The following is a 21,523-nucleotide window of genomic DNA, read 5'->3' as shown; positions in this document are numbered from 1 at the left end:
GAGATCATAGAATATTTGCCATTTTCTCTCTGGCTTAGTGCACTCCACATGACGTCTTCAAGGTTCACCCATGCTGTTGCATGAATCATAACTTTATTCCTTTTTAATGCTGAATACTTCATGCCACAATTTGTTTATCCATTCATCAATTGATGGACACTTGGTGTGTTAGGGTCTCTAGAGAAACAGAACTAATAGGAGAGATCTGTAAAAATGAGATTTATAAAGGTGTCTCACACAACCATGGGAATGGAGGAGTCCAAAAGTCCGTAGGGCAGGCGACGGGGGCTTTTACCGTTGCCGGAAGGAGGCGGGAGGGGCAGCCACTGGGCAGATCAGGACTGACAGTGGGAGGGTTCCTGGGCAGCAGAGGCTGCTGGAGCTGGGATGAAAGAAGTCCAGCAGATGCAACATCTGGAGAACGTAGGGATGGCGCAGTCAGTCAGCACCCAGACTGGCAGTATGACCAGTCAAACACCAAGGCTTTCCAAAGTCAACCATTTCAACTCTGCTCAGTCTTTGGATGGAGCTCTTCCCAGCTACAGAAGCCCAAAGGCAAAAATAACAGAAAAAGGAAGAAGGAAAACATGGACCCTTAGGAGTAATGAAGACATGGCCCGAGTACCTACTGATAAAAAACAGGTTAAGAGAACTGGCCTTGTGGTGGTGAAAAATATGAAAACTGCTGGTCTCCACTGTTCTAGTGAAGATTTCTATGTGGGGCAAATTGCTCTAACATGGGTCAAGGCTGAAAAGCTGTGATCTTTATTTTCCAGAAAATCATGTTCTGCTTCTTTGAAAATGATTGTAAATGGATTACTAGGAACAACCAAGATGCTCAGATGAAAGATCTGCCCTCACCACTGATTCAGAAACAGACTGTGATAACTCCAACAGAAGAGAGATGAAATGCCACCAGAGGAAACATTCTTATGGAAGCTCTGAGGCCTTCAAAGTTGCTTTGCTGTCCAAACCATGATGAGTTACGAGTAGCAGGGAATAGATGCTAATGCACTTTGGAGCTACTCACACCTTTTAGTTTGTAGAATACTCTTGGGCCTTCTGTCTCTTCTTTTCTGGGGACTTTCACACGCAAAAAATCCCTCCTTAGCTGAAACTAGGTAATAGCAAAGGGGTCTCTTTGTTATTAAAATGCCCATTAATTTAATGAACATTTGGGTACTTAACTATGTTTAAGGCACTGGTGATGAGGGCATCAAAATCGAACCCCAAATATGGTTCTTTCCAAGGAGCTCACAGTCCTTCATAGGAATATGTGCATGTAATCAAATGGAGTGCTGGGGGCATGAAAGACCTCTTTTTTTCCTGTAAATTCAATTCACTTGTTAAAATGTTTTTTCAAATGGTCTCTTGATATTCTCAAAGTGATTTCTAAAAATACTACCATTTTATACCCTCTCTGCACCACCTACCCCCTCCCTCCCAACAGCATATGACGCCTCCCCATTTTACCTCGTCCTCTTTGGCATGGTAGTGTTGAAATCTTTTCTGATTTGATAGGTGAAAATCAGTATCTTATTATTCAACCTCAAATGCAAATTAAAATATTTTTCACACACACACATAAATCCATAGGGCAGGCTGTGAAGCTGGCGGCTCCCATGAAGGGTCTAAACGAACCCAGGAGAGGCTCACTGGCTGAAGAAACAGTGAAAGAATCTCTCTTCTTCCTAAAAAGCCTTCAACTAATTGGATTATCTCATTGTGGGAGATACGTCTTAGTTGATCGCATATGTAATCAGCCACAGATGCAGCCAACTGATTGATGATTTAATACACTAGCCTTCCAGTTTATCATGAAATATCCTTGCAGCAAGTCAGGCCAGTGCTTGCCTAACCAGACAACTGGGTATAATCACCTCACCAAGTTGACACCAGAACCTAACCATCACAACACTTGGGCTGCTTCCATCTCCTGGAAATTGTGAATAATGAATGCCATTATGAACGCTGGTATGCAAATATGTGTTCAAGTCTCTGTTTTCAATTTTTGGGGGCATATACCTAGCAGTGGGATAGCCAAGTGATATTGTAATTCTATACTTTCTGAGGAACTGTAAATCTGCCTTCCACAGTGCTTGCACAATTTCACATTCCTACCGACAATGAATGAGTATTTCTATTTCTCTACGTCCTCTCCAACACTTGTAATATTCTACCTTCTTAAATGTAGTAGCCAGAGCCCCCAGTCTTGGGGTTTGTTTATATGAAACTTAACTCCACAAAGGATAGGTCAAGCCTACTTAAAAGTAGGCCTAAGAGCCACCCCCAAGAGAACCTCTTTTGTTGCTCAGATGTGGCCTCTCTCTCCAGCCAACACAACAAACAAACTCACTGCCCTCCCCCTGTCTACGTGGGACATGACTCCCAGGGGTGTGGACCTTCCTGGCGACCTGGGTCAGAAATCCTAGAATGAGCTGAGACTCAGCATCAAGGAACTAAGAAAAACCCTAGAATGAGCTGAGACTCAGCATCAAAGGATTGAGAAAACCTTCTTGACCAAAAGGGGGAAGAGTGAAATGAGACAAAGTGGCAATAGCTGAGAGATTCCAAACAGAGTTGAGAGGTTATCCTTATGCATTAAGTAGATATCACCTTGTTATTCAAGATGTAACGGAGAGGCTGGAGGGAACTGCCTGAAAATGTAGAGCTGTGTTCGCCAGTAGCCATGTTTCTTTTTTTTTTTTTTTTTAATTTTTTATTAATCAAAAAAAAGAAAAGAAATTAACACAACATTTAGAAATCACTCCATTCTACAAATGCACTCAGTAATTCTTAGTATCATCACATAGATGTATGATCATCATTTCTTAGTACATTTGCATCGATTTAGGAAAAGAACTAGCAAAACAACAGAAAAAGATATAGAATGTTAATACAGAGAAGAGAATTAAAATAATAATACTAACAATATATATATAAAGGAAAAAGAAAAAAAACAAAAACAAAAGATACAAACACACAAACAAACAAACAAAAAAACCATATTTCAGGTGCAGCTTCATTCAGTGTTCCAACCTAGTTACATTACACTTAGGTATTATTGTGCTGTCCATTTTTGAGTTTTTGTATCTAGTCCTGTTGCACAGTCTGTATCCCTTCAGCTCCAATTACCCATTATCTTACCCTGTTTCTAACTCCTGCTGGTCTCTGTTACCAATGATATATTCTAAGCTGATTCTCGAATGTCGGTTCACATCAGTGGGACCTTACAGTATTTGTCCTTTAGTTTTGGGCTAGACTCACTCAGCATAATGTTCTCTAGGTCCATCCATGTTATTACATGCTTCATAAGTTTAGTCTGTCTTAAAGCTGCATAATATTCCATCATAGGTATACGCCACAGTTTGTTTAGCCACTCTTCTGTTGATGGACATTTTGGCTGTTTCCATCTCTTTGCAATTGTAGATAATGCTGCTATAAACACTGGTGTGCAAATGTCCGTCTGTGTCTTTGCCCTTAAGTCCCTTGAGTAGATACCTAGCAGTGGTATTGCTGGGTCGTAATCCATTCTGGCATTCTATGTCTTTTGATTGGGAAATTCAGTCCATTAACTTTTAGTATTATTACTGTTTGGATAATATTTTCCTCTACCATTTTGGCTTTTGTATTATATATATCATATCTGATTTTCCTTCTTTCTACACTTTACTCCATACCTCTCTCTTCTGTCTTTTCGTATCTGACTCTAGCGCTCCCTTTAGTATTTCTTGCAGAGCTGGTCTCTTGGTCACAAATTCTCTCAGTGACTTTTTGTCTATAAATGTTTTAATTTCTCCTTCATTTTTGAAGGACAATTTTGCTGGATATAGAAGTCTTGGTTGGCAGTTTTTCTCTTTTAGTAATTTAAATATATCATCCCACTGTCTTCTAGCTTCCATGGTTTCTGCTGAGAAATCTACACATAGTCTTATTGGGTTTCCCTTGTATGTGACAGATTGTTTTTCTCTTGCTGCTTTCAAGATCCTCTCTTTCTCTTTGACCTCTGACATTCTAACTAGTAAGTGCCTTGGAGAACACCTATTTGGGTCTATTCTCTTTGGGGTGCGCTGCACTTCTTGGATCTGCAAATTTAGGTCTTTCATAAGAGTTGGGAAATTTTCAGTGATAATTTCTTCCATTAGTTTTTCTCCTCCTTTTCCCTTCTCTTCTCCTTCTGGGACACCCACAACACATATATTTGTGCGCTTCATATTGTCGTTCAGTTCCCTGATCCCCTGCTCAAGTTTTTCCATTCTTTTCCCTATAGTTTCTGTTTCTTTTTGGAATTCAGATGTTCCATCCTCCAGTTCACTAATTGTAGCTTCTGTCTCTTTAGATCTACCATTGTAGGTATCCATTGTTTTTTCCATTTTTTCTTCTTTGTCCTTCACTCCCATAAGTTCTGTGATTTGTTTTTTCAGATTTTCTATTTCTTCTTTTTGTTCAGCCCATGTCTTCTTCATGTCCTCCCTCAATTTATTGATTTGGTTTTTGAAGAGTTTTTCCATTTCTGTTCATATATTCAGCATTAGTTGTCTCAGCTCCTGTATCTCATTTGAACTATTGGTTTGTTCCTTTGACTGGGCCATATCTTCAATTTTCCGAGCGTCATCCATTATTTTCTGCTGGTGTCTGGGCATTTGATCAGATTTCCCTGGGTGTGGGACCCAGCTGGTTGAAAGATTTTTCTGTGAAATCTCTGGGCTCTGTTTTTCTTTTCCTGCCCAGTAGGTGGCGCTCGTGGCGCTCGTCTGTCTGCACGGCAGTCGGCCCAGGAAACCGCGCGTGGAGGCGGGGGTCGCTGGCCGCCGCGGCTTGGGAGAGTGCCGGTCCTAATTGCCCAGCTGGCCCGAAACGCCAAGCGTGACGGGAGGGCCCCGCTATCCAACGTTCCCAGTCAGACCGGGGAGCCACGTGCGTGGAGGGGACCCCAGTCGCCAGCCGCCCCGGCGGGGAAAACGCGCACCCCTCGGGTATCTCACCGCAGCAGATTCTCCCTGCCCGTTCAGCTGTTCCAGAATGGGGTACGCTGTCTTTCTGGTCTCTGTCGTGACTCCGGGAGCTGTTTCGTATTGTTTCTGTTTCTTTAGTTGCTTTTCTGGAGGAGGAACTAAGACCCTCGCGTCTTACTAAGCCGCCATCTTCTCCGGAAGTCCAGTAGCCATGTTTCTTGATGATGGTATAATGATATAGCTTTCACAATGTGACTGCGTGATTGTGAAAACCTTGTGTCTGATGCTCCTATTTTTTTTTTTTTTTCTTTTACATGGGCAGGCACCGGGAATCAAACCTGGGTCCTCTGGCATGGCAGGCAAGCATTCTTGCCTGCTGAACCACCGTGGCCCACCCTCTGATGCTCCTTTTATCTACCTTGTCAATAGACAAGTAGAACATATGGAATAAAAATAAATAACAGGGGAAACAAATGTTAAAATAAATTTAGTTTGAAATGCTAGTGATCAATGAAAGGGAGGGGTAAGGGGCATGGTATGTATAAATTTTTTTTTTCTGTTTTCGTTTTCAGAATACACGCAAATGTTCTAAGAACTGATCATGATGATGAATATACAACTATGTGATGATATTGTGAATTACTGATTATATATGTAGAATGGAATGATCAAAATAAGAATGTTTGCGTTTGTTCGTTGTTTTTAGGTATTTAAAAAAAATTTTAAATTAAAAAAATAAATAAATGTAGTAGCCATTCTAGTGGTATGAAATGGTATCTCATTGTGGTTTTGATTTCTATTTCCCTAATGGCTAATGATGTTGAGTATCTTTTCATGTGTTCTTTGACCACTTGTAATATCTTCGGAGAAATATCTATTCAAGTCTTTGGTCTTTTTAAAATTGGATTTTTTTTTTTTTTTTTTTTTGGTTATTGTTGAGTTGAAGAACTTCTTTATATATTCTGGATATTCAACCCTTATCAGATATGTGGTTTCCAAATATTTTCTCCAATTATATAGGTTTTTATTTTACTATCATAATAAAATCCTTTGATGCACAAAAGATTTTAATTTTGATAAGGTCCCATTTATCTCTTCCTTTTTTGTTTGTACTTTGGGTGTAAAGTCTAAGAAACCATTGTCTAACAAAAGGTACTGAAGATGCTTTCCCATGTTTTCTTCTAGGAGTTTTATGGTTCTGGTTTTTATATTTAGATTTGTAATCTATTTGGGGTTGAGGAGGGGCCTTGATTCTTCTGTACACTACATCCAGTTTTCTCAGCAGTGTCTGCTGAAGAGACAATTCTTTCCCAATGAGTGGACTTGGCATCCGTTGTCAAAAATCAGTCATCCATACATGTAAGGGTTGGTTTCTGAACTGTCAATTCAGTTATATTGTTTTGATTACTGTGGCTTTATAATAAGTTTTTTTTTTGTATGCTGTATGGCAGGGTCACATTTCATTCTTTTTCCATGTGAGTATCCTGTTATTGCAGCACTACTCTTGAATTCGTTTGTTGTTTTGTTTTGTTTGCTTGTTTGTTTTGGGAAGTGCATGGACTGGGATGTAATAAGTTTTAAGATCACAAAGCATGAGTCCTCCAACTTCATTCTTTTTCAAATGGTTTTGGCTATTAGGGGCCCTTACCTTTCCATATAAATATGATAAATGACTTTTCCATCTTTGCAAAGAAAGCTGTTTGAATTCTGACTGGGATTGGGTTACCTCCGTAAATTGCTTAGGTAGCACTGACACTTTGGCAATATTTAATTTTCCAATCCATGAACATAGAAAGTCCATTTATTTAGGTCTTCTTTGATATCTTTTAGCAATGTTTTATAGTTTTCTGTGTACAAGCTCTTTACATCCTTGGTTAGATTTATTCCTATATATTTGATTATTTTAGTTGCTATTGAAAATGGAACCCTTTTTATTTTTTTTCTGTCTTCTTCATGTTCATTACATGTATATAGAAACACTGATGTTTGGGTGTTGGTCTTATACCCTACCACATTCCTGAATTAATTTATTAGCTCTAAAAGCTTTGCTGTGATTTTTCCAGTCTATAGGATCATATCATCTGCAAATAGGAGTACTGTTTTTTGTTTTGTGTTTTGGGGGAATGCATGATCCATGGTAGAAGGTGAGCATTCTACCACTGAACCACCTGTGCACCCAGGGTGTTTTAATTTTTCCTTTCCAATCTGAATGCTTATTTCTTTCTTTTTCCTAACTGCTCTGGCAAGAACTTCCAGTACAATACTGAATAACAGTGATGACAGTGGGCATCCATGACTTGTTTCTGATCTTAGAAGAAAAGCTTTTAGTCTTTCACCATTAAATAGGATGCTAGCTGTGGATTTTTCATATATGCCCTTTATCATGTTGAGGAAGTTTCCTTCTTTTCTTAGTTTTCCGAGTTGTTTTTTTTTTTAAGCAGTATGATACAGTTTAAGCAGTTTGATACTTGTTCCAACTTATTCTGGATATTTACAGTAGCCTGTGTTTAACTGTTCAGATTTTCTCAGCTTCTACACCTGATTTTTTACCCTAGATTTGCAGTACAACTTTTAAGATTGCCATTTCACGTGCAATTGTTTCACCTTCAGGAGAAAGCATCCTCTCCTCTGTTCCTTCTCTGGGAATCTTGATCTGTATTATTCGTTTTTTGTACAGAATTTTCGCCCCAGCTCCTATAATTTATTTAAATTCTCTCCCTCATTCACTGCCCCCTTTGTATTTTGCTTTTCAGTTCTATGACCCTCATGTTTTATAGTAGTTCAGTTTCCCCCCTTTTTTCTGTGAGGCTTTTCTCTCTCCTGTTTCTTCCTCACTGGGGTGTCCCACTTTGGGAGCCAGATGGAGTCATTCCAGAAAGGTCCATTTTGCATTTAAGAGTCCAGTAAGCAGAGACTGGATTGAATGTGTGCACTTCTTGCCAATATTTCTGCCGTCTTTTTTTTTACTCTGGGGGCACTTTGAATGCAGCATGCCTGAGCCACTTGTGTTTCACCCTGAATCTGTGCAAACTTGGGTTCCTTACCTGGATATGTATAGGGTTCTAACTTGCTGCTGTGAGTGGCTCTATGATCTGCTTCTGTGGCAGGAGGGACCTAGACCATGCTGCCTCCAAGTTTCTCATAAGCTACACTGGTCTGAGAAGGTGGAGGGGTATGGACTGAAAGGTCCATGATGTAAATCTCTTACCTGGTTTTGGTGTTTTTTTTTTTTTCTCAGATTCAGCATTTATGGAGTCCTTCTCCAGTCTCTACCATTCTCCAGAGTTCCAAGCAAGTAGGATTTGTCCTTTTATTAGTTGATTCTGAGGGGAGACTTTTCCAGGATATGTCTTACATCATCAAGTTGATGTTACCTCTGAAATTCTGTGGACACAACCTGAGATGTCCCAGAGCCACAGGTGCCTCCACACTGGGTCCCGCAAGGTCCTCACCCAAGTGATGGTTAGCAAGTCTCCCACTCTGATCGAGTTCCCCAAATGGCTGCCAGAATAATCCTGCTAAAATACAAATCTGATCACTTCCCCTGTTCAAATCCTTTCAATGACTTCTCCCATCCTTGGGATAAAATTTAAATTCTTCATCATGTCCCACCTTCTTTCCCCTTCTAGTAACTTTATTCCTTACCATTCGCCTATGTGGTTTCCTCTTTGGGAATTCTTTCTTTTCCTTCCACTTCCCCTTAACTCCTACTGTTCATTTAGATTTCAGTCTTCCATAACACCCCATATCAGATTCCCTACTGCACATCTTCATCAGACCCAGTGGAGTGAAAACTTACCTTTTATGTCTTTGACCACGGGTTAGGTATTCTTCCAACATTCTATAACATAGTGATAGTGATCAGTTTATCTCGAAAACTGTGTGCTACCAGAAAGTCAGTGAAAGAGGTTTTGTGCCAGTAGACACAACACTTCCAAACTGGAGTTAGTTAGTTAGGCTTTGCCACAGCTTTACATAAAGAAGGAAAACCAGTTCAGAAAAGAGGCAGGGCTGAAAAGAACAAGAGCCACATGAAAGTTAGGACTAAAGGAGAGCACCAATGACAGGTATCAGGCTTTTTTACCAGGTCCACACAGAGTCGTGTCTGTTGTAGCATGTATCACTGTGCTGGTTTGAAAATATTCTGTACCCCAGAAAAGCCATGCCTTAATCCCGATTCAATCTTGTGGAGGCAGCTGTTAACTGTAATCTTGATTCAACACTGTAGGTTGGAACCTTTTGATTAGATTATTTCCATGGAGATGTGAGGTGCCCAATTGTGGATGTGACCTTTGATTAGATGGAAATGTGACTGCACTCATTCCAGGTGGGTCTTGATTAGTTTACCGGAATCCTTTAAAAGAGGAAACATTTTGGAGAGAGCCAGAGATGACAGAGCTGATAGGCAGAAAACAAAGACATGGATGTATGGAGATGCTTGGAGCTCAGCAGATGTCACCATGAGATGTTAAGCATGCCAGAACTTGGAGAAAGCCAAGGGAAGTCAAGAGATGAAGGCCAGCCCTGGAGAAGCAAAGTGAAAAACCCCCACAGGAACTGAGGCCCAGGAGTAAAAGCCCAGCAGATGCCAACCATGTGACTACCCAGCTGACAGAGAAGTTACTGACCTATCAGCCTTCCTTGAATTTAGATATCTTTCCCTGGATACCTCGGTTTGGACTTTCTCATAGGCTCAGAACTGTAAACATGTAACTTGTTAAATTCCCCTTTTTAAAAGTCATACCAGTTTTGGTATATCACATAAGGGCAGCTTGCAAACTAACACAATCACTTTGGGGTCCAGCCTCATTCAGCCTACTGAACAGGATCATTCAACCTACTGAAACAGGATCTCGGGATGGGGTTGGAGTAGAAAACACCAACTATTCTGGAAAAAAGAAAAAAAAAAAGCTCCCTAGGAGATTCTTTTGCTCACCTAAGGTGAAGAACTACAGGCGAATGTTGATAGGCAAAGGATATTCTGACCTTATTGATGTTCTTTAAAGCCTAAAACTTAAAAGTTAAGTGCACAAATTTCAGAGTCAGACCACATAATTCTGGGCAAGTTGTTTTACCACTAGAAACCCACTCCACAGTCATGATGTGAAGCTGAAACGCACACACGTCACGTGGTCTCAATACTACATAGCACAGTATGCATTAGCAGCACCTGGAGGGTTTGTTAAACCACAAGTTAAGGGCCCCATCCCCAGATTACTTCTAATTCAGGAGGTCTGGGATGGGGCTCAGAGAATTTGCATTCCTATCAAGTTCCCTGGTGACCGGCTGCTGCTCAGTTTGTGAACCACTGACCCTGCACATGGAGAGGGAGCAATAGAGGAATACTCAGATATTCCGACACCGAATAAAATACTACCCTCCCCTTCCCCGCCCCAGAAAGTTCTCAGCCGGTTACAACTTGCCATTATGGCCTTATAAATTAATTTCTCCTCTGGGTCACAGGGCTCACATCTGCCAAATGAGGGTGCTAGGTAACATTATGCGCTAAATTATTACAGAAAAGAGTTACATATCCTGATATCCTACAAAATGGGCAGGGTTAAGGGAAGAAAAAGAGTAGGTCCCGGGGAGCAAAGGCTGGGCTCAGCAGGCGGGCAGAGAAAAAGACCTCCTCAGAAACGGCAGAGCTGCTGCCTGAGGGGAGAAACTGGCGTACTGGGCCACACTTACGTCCAACCTCTGCTCTCGCCTCAGTAGTGATTCCTCTGTTTTTACAGCGCCGCCTCGCGATCGGGTCGCCGTTCGTGCCAAGCCTGTCCCTTCCCTCTCGCCCTACAGCGAATCTGTCAGAAGCTGACCATTACTTCCGCCGAGCGTAGAGCGCTTGCGCAGAGGCGACGGCATTTCTAGCCCTCGGACGGCTGCGTGGCCGCCGATTGGCTGCGTGAGCACGTCTGCGTGAGGTCGTGCGGCGCCTCGTTGCCCCTTCCCCCGCGGTTCCTGGTTCTCCGCGGAACGGGCAGTCTAGCGACTTGACCAAGTCAGAGGCGACACAGCGCACCGGCGGGCTTGGCCGCTGAGTCTGTGGTCGCTGCCGCCCCGCGCGCCGTGACCTGCAACTCCGGACCCCGGCTGTCTTTGACTCAGCCCGCGCGCCCCAGGCCCGGCCCGGGCGGCGCGGCGGGAGGATGAGCGGCGGGCGGCGGAAGGAGGAGTCGCTTCAGCCGCAGCTGGCTAACGGGGCCCTCAAAGTCTCAGTCTGGAGCAAGGTGCTGCGGAGCGACGCGGCCTGGGAGGACAAGGTGCGGCGGGGCTTGGCGAGGGCTTAGATTCGAGGAGCCGATTGGGACTGGAGAACGGACGGCCACTGGCCTGCCCTGGTCCCCGCCCGGCCGCGACCGGATTCTTGGACGCGGGGAAAAGGTGGGGGCCAGGGTGTCAAACCGAATTTGGTGGGAGCGGGCCTGACAGCCGGCCTGACAGCTGAGCTCACCGCAGAGTGGCTTAAGGTAGAAGTCACTTGGGTCATGCGGGGAGCAGCGAGAAGTGTGCACAGAAGTTGTTATCAGCGGGCGGGACATGCGCCTGAACAGGGAGTGAGTGTGCTCAGTTCGGCCCTACCTCCGCCCTTTAATTCTTGTAGGACCTTGACTAAGTTCCTTATTTTCTCCGAGCTACCTACTTCATAGAGTCGTTATCCGGAATACGAGCGGTTAACAGACATCACTGAGTACTTTCCATGTGTCAGTGCTTTCCATGCATTATCTCATTTAATTCTCAGGACAACTCTCAGGTGGGTATCTGGCGCATTAAAGCTTTAGGCACTGCCATTGCTTTATTGTTGAATAAGGAAGACCGAATTTCCTAAGAAGTGTTAGTTGAGATGGGAGACCGAGAGGCTACTTTGGATGGTACGTTAAGTGTGAGGAGAAAAACACCACCAGATGCGTGTGGGGAATGGTTGGGGCCTTGGGATGTCCTATTCTGCTCCCTGATCTGTAGGAAACCATCAGAAATAGCCTGATTCCAGGTGGCCTGAGAGGACTGTTACATTTGCAATCTGTCTCTTGTTTTTCTGGACTGCCAAAGTGAGTTTCTGTTTCTGGAATTCCTGTAAGGGGGGATGGGAGCCACTTCCTGAAGGTGCCTTTGTCCTGCCACTAGTCCTGCCCAGCTCTTGCAAAACCTGCTGTCCCTTTCTGATCTGCTGTGTCATTTGTTTCTTTCCTTGTATAAGGACTGGTTTCTGAAATCTAGGGCAGGTCAGAAACCTGAGTCTTTCACGTCCTTCTATGAATTTAGATTTGCTGGCACATGCCTCCAGCACTTTTGTTTCTAATCCTTTCCTCTGTGAACTGACTCAGAATTCAGCAGGTAGGAAGATGGTGCTGAGTGGGTTAATGGTCAGCCCTTCTGCTTGGGGACAGTAAGTCTAGGTCTATCCCGATCAGATAAGTTACACAGTTTGTGAAAAGAAGTAAATTACTTGTCTGAAACTTTTATTTAGAGCACAGACCTTGGAAATCATCACTTAAGATGACTAACTGTATAGTTTCCTCACATATTTTAGTATAAATAAGTATAAATATAAGTATGTAAATATAATAAGTATAAATTTAGTTTATACAGTATAAATAAGAGGTGCTGTAAGATAAAAGTTTAAGGAAAATATACAGGGACAAACTTAATCTGTTTTCTTGATTTTTTTTCTCTCCCATAACTCAAGACTATGTTGATTGTGTTTTAGAGCTGGAGTCCTGGTGCTGGCGAGTGTATAGTTTGAGAGCCGCATACCTTTGCTTTTGGGGAAAAGTTTCCTGGAAGATGTGTTTATCAGGAAATTTTCTGTCCCTTCGCTACCTCTCCTGTGGTACCCATTCCAGATAAGACATGCTGGTGGATTAAGTGGCTTTATCTGTATTTTCTACAGGATGAATTTTTAGATGTGATCTACTGGTTCCGACAGATCATTGCTGTGGTCCTGGGTGTCATTTGGGGAGTGTTGCCATTGCGAGGTTTCTTGGGAATAGCAGGGTAAGTCTTGGGTTTCTTTCATGTCCATAGTATTCTTTCTTCTCAAATAATTTGTTTTCCTCCCATAGAAAAGGCCTTTGCGACTTTGGAGGATTTTTGTAATGGACTGACTAAAGTAAAGATTTGGCCCCATAATACACTCCTGGGTCTGGCCAGCACGTCTCAGTGAGGCTTTGGAAGCACGAAGGCTGGGCCAGTCCATTCATTCCCAGGTCCACAGTGGCCACATACTACTTGTGTGCTGAATCATGGCTTTGGCAGAAGTTGTTTCAGGTCCCTACTTTTTAAAGGGTGTAAAAGAATTGGAGGTTGGACCCTCCATGTTCTGCTGTGCTCTTGCAGTCATTGGTAGCAAATAGCCCCTGATCAAAGCTCAGCTTATTAATAAGCTATTGAAAGTAAATCCATGTGCCCACCAGATTGAGTGAAAAAGATGTGTGGGAGTTGTCTCTTGAGATCATGAGCCATCTTTCATGGAAATGGATGACTTTTGGTCTTTTCTCTTCATGCAGGGAATACAAACTGTCACCTTCTACCATGTACAGCCCTATTGATTGTTTGCTACATTAGATGCAGTAACAGCAGACATCCTGAAATTTTCTCTTGGGAATTAGTAGGGAGCTGCTGCTTGCTCAACTAGGCTGTGAAGAAGCAGCTTAACATATGTTTGTCCCAAGGCCATCCCCCGCCCCTACCCCAGCTAGAGCTGCTTAGAGGCCCAGATCATGTATTGGTCCCCGTTTGGCATAGTTTCCTCAGCACCCATTCTAGTTTGTCTGACATCAAGGCGACTTGGAGAACCTATGTCCATTCTTTTTGCTTTGTTGGGCAACTAAAAATAATTCCTCCTTTAAGTCAGTAGCTCAGCCAGGTGGGCAGCTGCATTGAGGACCTAAGCTTTTTTTTTTTTTTTTTTTTTTTTTTTGAGGGAGGCCAGATAAAGCATTTATTTGTGTCAGAGGCCTGGGTGTCTGGGCGCACCCTGCTTAAACCAGGCTAACTTACCAGTGGCCACCAGTTCTGCCCCAGGGAGAGGTACAAAGGGGGTCTCAGAGCACTGATCAGGTGTCCCAGGGGAGGTGGGAGAGACAGGGAGAGCTTCAGAGAGAGGGGCAGCTGAGGACATTGAAGTAGGGGCATCAGGATCCATGGATTCTGAGAGGCCCAGGAGCACCCAAGGGCGAGGTGGCCTGTACTTAGGGGTCCTATGCAGATGGCACTGAGATCAGGCAGCAGACTGAGAAGGGAGCAGAATAGGGAGAGGGTCCCCTCCTCACCAGTCTTGGGGGCTTGGTGGCTGCAGAATGGAGAGGGGACAGTGCTGATGGTCTCTAAGGGAGCAGAGGATAGTTGGAGATAGGCTGAGCAACACAGGCAAGGAACCCTGGGGGTGAGGGACCTGGATGGTCTTGAACCAGGGGCTCAAGGGAGCTAAGCAGGGAGAGGCCCTGGCTAGAGGGGAAGAGAGAGGCCCCAGTTCAGTTGAGGACTGGGACACAGAGGACCTGGGCTGAGGGCAGGGGGTGGAAATCATAAGGCAGAGCAGCACCCAGCAAGCATTCCCAGGCCCAGCCAGGAAGAGGCCAGCTCAGACTTGGGAAGGCAGCAGTCCTCGGAAGGCCCCGGAAGACAAGATCTAGGTCATGGCTGGGTCACAGGCAAAAGTTCCAAGAGCCCTCTGGGCCTGGGAGGACCTAGGCATTTTCATATATTGTTTCACTTGTCTTCATATTAATCTTCAGGCTCCCCATTTTACTGACAAGGGAACAGACTCATGTCAGGAGACTTAACATGAAAGTCTTATGACCAAAAAGCTCAGGTTTGAGCCCAAGTCTTTCCGAGCCCAATTTGTTTCTTTCTAGGTCACCCCCTGTCTGGTTGGGGAACACACAAATACAGTTACTTGTGGAACTGAGGGCACTGGTAGAGCTGGACAGGGTGGTGGGAAGTCTGAACTTATTGCCTTCCCTTCCTCCAGATTCTGCCTGATCAATGCAGGAGTCCTGTACCTCTACTTCAGCAGCTACCTACAGATAGATGAGGAAGAATACGGTGGCACGTGGGAGCTCACTAAAGAAGGATTTATGACATCTTTTGCCTTGTTCATGGTATGTATAGCTGTTTGTTTTGCAGCAAATACTGTTCTTTTTATGACTATCAAAAAGCTCCTAAGCCTGGGAAGGCATGGCCTCTCATGTTGTCCTAAAAGATGTGGTGTGATAGCTATACAGCCTCCTTGTAATGTGCAAATCCAGGGCCCATCATTAGCATCTGCCTGTGATTCTCAGTCCTGGCTGCACATTAAAAATAATTGTGAAACATATTTAAAAATATATTCATAGCATTATTATTAATAGCTAAAATGTGAAAACACAATGTCCATCAGTTGATGAATGGATAAACAAAACATGGCCTGGCCATACAATGGAATATTATTTGGCTAGTAAAAAAAGAATGAAGTATTGAAAACATACTAAGTGAGAGAAGCCAGTCATAACAACCATGTATCATGTGATTCCATTTTTATGAACTGTTCAAAATAGGCAAATCCCTAGAGACAGAAAATAGATTAGTGGGTGTGAGTGGCTGAAGTTAATGAGAAGTAAGTGCTATTGGGTACCGGGTGATGAAAATATTCTGGTGATACTTGCCCAACTCTTTGAATATACAAAAAAACTACTGAATTGTATGCTTTATAAGAGTGAATTATATGATTTGTGAATTATGTCTCAAGTTATTTTTAAAAACTATGCATATTCACATACCCTTGTATACCCAGATCTTAGCCCAAACCAATAAAATCCGAATCTCTGAGAGGTGAAGACTTGGCATTGTGTATATGTATATTTATGTATTTCAGAAGGGACACAAAAGATTCCAGTAGGCAGCCAGGTTTGAAAGCCACTACTTTATTTGGTATGGAGCTGACAGATTTGTTGGTTATCCTGATTCCTTGTTGGTTATCCTGATTCCTGCTAGCATACAGTCTACTTTACCTATATCATTTCCACACCTATGACTCCAGTCCCTGGGACTCAAGTTGCTGTTTGGGGGGTGGTTCCCAGGCCTTGTTACAGACAGATTGATGTCAGTGAAACGATTTAGGCTCCAAGCAGATTGTGCGTTGGCTAGCCCCTGGGAAGCCCCTGGGAATGCACACATTCTTGTCTGACACTTTCGTGGAATAAAGGCCTTAAAAAGTTCCTGTTGACACAGGTGACGTTGCTTTTCTCCCCTCTAGGTCATTTGGATCATCTTTTACACTGCCATCCACTATGACTGATGGTGAATAGCCCCGCCTGCTCCCTGCCCAGTCCGAGGGACTTTCATAATTCAGCACAGAAACATGATTGTAGGGGCACTTCAACCATGTGGAGCCTAGAAGACCCATGTTTCCTGGGCCAAGAATTAGTGTGTTGGGCATAAGTGTTTTCTGCAAGGATTGTGACCTGAAACTTTTTTAAAGAACTGTCTACCTTTTGGGGAAGAATTTCTGAATTGCCCATCACCAACCATTTCTTCTTGGAAACTCATCACTAACCACCCATTTGCTGATTGGAATTGGTCATTTGATGCACCTCTCAGTCTGGATGAAACATTAGATTGTCCTTGTTCTTCATCGGGTGTACAGTTTTTAAACTATCAGTGGCATTTCAAGTCTTCTGAAAACAGTTTGGCTATATATGTGTGGTCCATAGCACAGTACGAGCAGCATCTAATAACCGTTTTCTTTGTAGAATGTTTTCAGATACTTGAATAAATCAAATCTTTAACTGAGAACCTGTTGATTGTACCTGGTAATGCCTTTCTCACCCCTTTCTAGCCCCAGAGCCCAGTAGGATCTCTAGATGTGATGTTCTCCAAGCCCATCCTTCATCCTTCCCCACCCTTAGAAGCTCCCTTAGAAGCTCCAGCCAGACCTCTTTCAGCTGAGGGGACAGGGGAGTTAAGGCCTGATGTTGGGATATGCTGTGGCCTTGGCTTTGTGGAGAGTGCTTATCACTTTCTGATACTCCAGCACCTTTGGCAGAGTCTCTGCACGCAGGTGTCAAGGCCGTCTCTTCTTTGGTTATCAGCCCCTGCCCAGCACGGAGAAGTCACTGGCCTCATTCCTGTAAGCTAGGCTCAAGGTGTCATTTTGCATTTGGCCACAAGATGGCAAGACTAGTATTGCCAGGAGAGCCTGGCCAGGTTCGAATTATAAGACAAAAAATGAAACAGATCTGAGAGCTGAGACTGTCCAGAGAAGGGGCATGATGGGGGGCATTTGAGAACCTGGACTGTCAGAGGTCCTTTTCTTTGCTCTGGGGATCAGGTGGTATCTGGACAGCTCAGGTTGTGCTGCTACTGGTCAGCTACTGTCCCCTCTGCCTTCTAGGTCATTGTCTTATCTCCCAAGGTGTGGTGTTCTGAGACTTACAAATTTTCTTTAAACTTTTTTCCCTCTTTGATGCTATTGTTGTTTCTGCCTTGTGGATGGGGCTGGATAGCAGTGAGGGGGTAGGATGGGATTCAAGAGGCAAGGGAGGACAATGCTGAAAACCCAAAACTGGTCAGACCCCAGGGGAGGTTTACTCTTTCATAGCCCTAGCCCTATTCTCACCTGATCTGCGCTCAGGTACTAGAGGTTGGGGGTGGAGTCATGGCAGTGGAAGGAGGTAACTTCTCAGGGCTGAGAAAGGAGTAGAGAGCACAGGTGAGATCCTGGAGGCACCTCTACTCCCGTGTTCCCCTCGCTCGGTGTATATCCTGCCACCAGGATGCTCGGTGAGGCTGAGCAGAGTTGGAATTCTGGATGCGCATCCTCAGTTCCCCTTTCGCCCTCTGCTTCGGGCCTTGGCGTCGTCCCGGGAGGTGTCCTCAGTCAGACTGATGTAGGAGCTGAGGGCCTCCCGGAGCCCCTCGCTGAGGAGAGACACCTCCCCTGTGGGAGATGCCTCTGAAAACAGGAGGGAGCTATGAAAAGGAGAAAAGAGCTGGATCATGGAGCATCATTCCTTTTTTTTTTTTTTTATAGACAAACAAGTCTTTGATTTTATTATTCAAAAAAGCTTCACATTTTTTATTTAGCTTTTTGACTCTGTGCTTGTGCCTTCAACACTTTCACAACGATTTTCTGCTCCTCAATCAGGAAAGCACGCTTTATCCTGTCACAGACACATTTAGCACACATGGAACCACCATAGGCTCTGCTGATGTGCTTTTTGGTCTCAGATAACCGCATAAGAACCTTAGGCCTCACAGCATGAACACCCCAAAGTCGGCCTGGGCACACCCCACATGCAGATTTTGGTGCTTTCCCAACTTTTTTGGTATAAAGGTAAACAATTCTATTCCCAGGGGTCCGGGACAGCCTAGTTTTATTAGAAGCAGTATCGTAGGACAGCCTACGACGGTACGTCAAACGCTGGACCATTTTGAATGCCTCAGGGTACCGTCCCCGGAAGAGGAAAAAAAAAGCGCATCATTCCTTCTTACATACACTCACTGTACAGTTCCCTGTTTTTAAACCTATCTTAAGTCATTCTACCTACAAAGATCAGAGGTTTCCCCTGCCCTCTCGGATCAAGCTTGATCATCTACTCAGGACTCGGCATTCTGTTCTATCCCATTTCATCTGACCTACCTCATTCCCATGGATGTGGCTGAAATCCAGATTTGCTTTCTCCTCCCCTGAGAGTCTTCTCTACAAGCCTGCTGAATCTGGGGCTGGGCTCCAGGAGATTAGTCAATACTCATTGGCTCCCAGATGTCCCTGAGAGTGACAGGCCCACTTTGGTTTCCAAGGGACAGTTTCTTTTAACCATCCATTTCACCTTTGTGTTCCAGAGACCCCCTCACCTGTCCAGCTCTTTCCAGTTGAGTGGTGGTCTCTGCACAGTTACAGGTAGAGGTATGGCCTTGCTAGGGAGTGGGTTTGCCTGCTGCAGGGCACATGGTTCCTTGAGGAGGCAGCAGATGTCATCCGCCAGCTCTGAGGAAGAGACCGGGACCTTTGACGTTGCTGTCATCAGCTTGCTTTATCCCCTAGTACCTCCAACCCACTCCCTGATAGTTTTCCACACCAGCAGACATGTTCACAAAAGTCAATGACAACACATGAGCCCTAAGTTGTTGGCTTCAGGGAGGCTGAGAAGCAGTCAAAGGTCATTCTGTGCTAGGGGGGAGACCTGGTTTCACTGTGACTGAGTAAGGTGGTGGACCTCTCTGAGCCCCAGTTTCTGACTTAAAGTGCTTTGGCAAGCACTTAGCTTTTAGAAAGCTAAAGAATGCTCTTTCTCTACTACTAGTAGTCAGCAGTACATGGAGTAACTCCAGTTTTCCTGGAAGTGATGACTCCTTTCTGCGCCTCTGACACTGCACTGGTGACTGTGTCTTCCAGTGTCTGTACAGGAGAGGCACCAGACAACGCAAACAGGAATCGGAAGCAAACTCCACAGCAGCAACATCTTTGGGCCTAGGTCTTGAGGAGAGAACCATACCTGCTCTTGGGGGCAGGGGCCTGGGACTCAAGCACAAAGGAAGGAGTGGCCCGGTCCAGACATCCGGGAACACTGAAGCCGAGAGGATGGGGAAGTATGGAGCATAGTGGTGCCTTTTGGCTCTTCTGTCAGGGCTAGGGGTGGAGACAGGACTTCCAGTCTAAACTTCTTGGTACCAGGATTGGCGTGGAGATGGGGGGAGACCCCTCTTCTGCCTGCTGGATGTTTTCCAGCACCAGCAGGTAAAGTATCTAAGGGTACAACTGCCTGCTCACCCCGTCCCCCACGTCATACTCTACTCTCACGGAAGCAGGGAAAGGCCTTACCAGAGTAATGGTCCACCAGGGCCTGGAGGGAGGGGAAGGTGAAGCGCGGAGAGATGTACAGCCAGCCGTTATCAAGGTGCTGGATCCTGTAGTGTCTGATCCGGTCCCAAGATGCAGGGCGGCTGAGCCGAACTGACAGGGAGTAACAGCCTGGGAAGGAAAGGGCCCAAGGGTGGCAATGAGGCCCTGCTGGGACCCAGCCCTGCTCAGGTGAAGAGATGGCCACAGGGCCAACACAGGGCAGTCAGGGGAAAGACAAAGACTTTTTCTCCCGAATATAATTAATACCTTCATAATAGATAACTTGAGGTTCTAATGAGGATGAAATAAGATTATGTACATAAAACCCTCATTACAGGGCCTGGCACCATGTAAGCGAAGACTGAGTATAGGCTCTTACTTTAAAGACCCAAGTGGCAAAAGGGTTAAAAGGTGAAAATGTGTCAGCAGATGTTGGCAAGGATGGAGAGAAATAGGAACTCTCACCCTTCTAGCAGAAGGATAAACTAGTACAACCCACTTTGGAAAACATTTTGGCATTAGTAACATTAATTTGTCAAGTTGAACATGCATGTACCTTATAACCCGATAGTTTCAATTTAGGCGTGTTACCTTAGAAATACACAAACTAATATTCCCTGCAAACAGTAACCAAAATAGAGCTGCAGAGGCTATATTAATATTAGATAAAATAGGCTTTCAATCCAAAACTTATAAGCATGCATACATTAAGTTTACTTCTCAGAAATCTAAAACCTTCCGATGGTTCCTAGGCCAGCTAAGTCCTGAAACCCAGAGGGCCCAGTCTTTCCAAGAACATCAACCAGTTCCATCTCTTATTCTATATTGTCGACATCCCTTTTCAACATGAAAAAAGTCAGAATGGGCATAAGCCAAATATTCCTAAAGACTGGGAAAAGGACCAAAGGAGGAGGAGTTATAACAGACAATTTAGGATTTAACAAATGAGTATGACTACTGAATCATTATATAAATATTTCTTTTTGTCTTGGAGCAGCTAGAAGGAAAAACCTGAAATTGTGGAACTGTAACCCACACCAAACTTTTAAAATTTGTTTTATAGCTACTTGTCAAAATGCACTTTGAAACTTAATGCTTTTTTGTATATTATAGCTCATAATAAAAAATGTTAAAAACTTATAAGTAACAAAGGACACTATATATTGATAAAAGGGTCAATTCATCAAGATTTGACAATTTATAATTAACATATATGCATCTAATAGCAGAGCCCTAAAATATATTAAGCAAATATTGAAAAATTTGAAGGGAGAATACATGATTCTACACTAATAGGAGACTCCAATACACCACTTTCAATAATGGATGGAATATCAAGACAGAAGATCAATAAGGAAATAGAAGATTTGAATGATCATAAACCAACTAGACTAAACAGACATAAAATCCTTCACCGAGCAATGGCAGTACTCACGTTCTTCTCAAGTGCACCTGGATCATTCTCCGGTGTAGACAATATACAGATGTTTGTTAGGTCACAAAACAAGACTCAGTAAATCTAAACAGATTGGAAGAATACTAAGTATCTTCTCTGACCACAATGGAATGAAGCTAGAAATCATTAAGAGTGGGAGAACTGGGAAATTCACAATTAAGTGGAAATTAAACAATGTACTCTAGTAGGTCAAAGAAGAAATCATAAGGGAAATTAGAAAATATCTTGAGACAGGACAAAATGAAAACACAACATACCAAAACTTATGGAATGCAAAAAAGACAGTGC

The 21,523-nt window shown here is 43.8% G+C and overlaps 2 protein-coding genes and 1 pseudogene across 3 annotated transcripts in view; 1 reads left to right on the top strand and 2 right to left on the bottom strand.

The window, feature by feature from the left end:
• Positions 1 to 10,865: 10,865 nt before the first annotated feature.
• RAB5IF (RAB5 interacting factor) lies at positions 10,866 to 16,730 on the top strand. The gene is made up of 4 exons (XM_077169610.1): positions 10,866 to 11,218; positions 12,847 to 12,950; positions 14,929 to 15,058; positions 16,192 to 16,730. Exons 1-4 carry the CDS (start codon positions 11,105 to 11,107, stop codon positions 16,231 to 16,233), a joined length of 390 nt encoding a protein of 129 aa, XP_077025725.1. The 5' UTR covers positions 10,866 to 11,104; the 3' UTR covers positions 16,234 to 16,730.
• SLA2 (Src like adaptor 2) overlaps positions 15,560 to 21,523 on the bottom strand; it is a 43,969-nt gene continuing 38,005 nt past the window's right edge. The window contains exons 6-8 of one of the 2 annotated variants that reach the window (XM_077169527.1): positions 19,759 to 19,908; positions 18,792 to 18,924; positions 15,560 to 17,906 (exon numbers count right to left, since the gene is read on the bottom strand). In XM_077169527.1, coding sequence (XP_077025642.1) covers positions 17,756 to 17,906; positions 18,792 to 18,924; positions 19,759 to 19,908 — 434 coding nt within the window. In that variant the 3' untranslated portion in view covers positions 15,560 to 17,755. Of the gene's footprint in view, positions 17,907 to 18,576; positions 18,925 to 19,758; positions 19,909 to 21,523 lie in introns of both variants that reach the window. The other variant, XR_013179437.1, reaches the window with a different exon arrangement.
• Positions 17,990 to 18,425, bottom strand: LOC143691324 (large ribosomal subunit protein eL34 pseudogene; annotated as a pseudogene).

The sequence above is a fragment of the Tamandua tetradactyla genome, chromosome 1, assembly GCF_023851605.1.
Source record: "Tamandua tetradactyla isolate mTamTet1 chromosome 1, mTamTet1.pri, whole genome shotgun sequence".
In the NCBI taxonomy this organism is placed as follows: domain Eukaryota; kingdom Metazoa; phylum Chordata; class Mammalia; order Pilosa; family Myrmecophagidae; genus Tamandua; species Tamandua tetradactyla.
This window is presented reverse-complemented; position numbering and strand designations above follow the sequence as displayed.

Excerpts from the sequence above, each read along its gene's own strand:
- RAB5IF (XM_077169610.1), top strand. The coding sequence starts at position 11,105 with ATGAGCGGCGGGCGGCGGAAGGAGGAGTCGCTTCAGCCGCAGCTGGCT. Across the intron at positions 12,951-14,928 it reads GGTTTCTTGGGAATAGCAGG|ATTCTGCCTGATCAATGCAG; the intron begins GTAAGTCTTGGG and ends CCCTTCCTCCAG. Across the intron at positions 15,059-16,191 it reads CATCTTTTGCCTTGTTCATG|GTCATTTGGATCATCTTTTA; the intron begins GTATGTATAGCT and ends TCTCCCCTCTAG.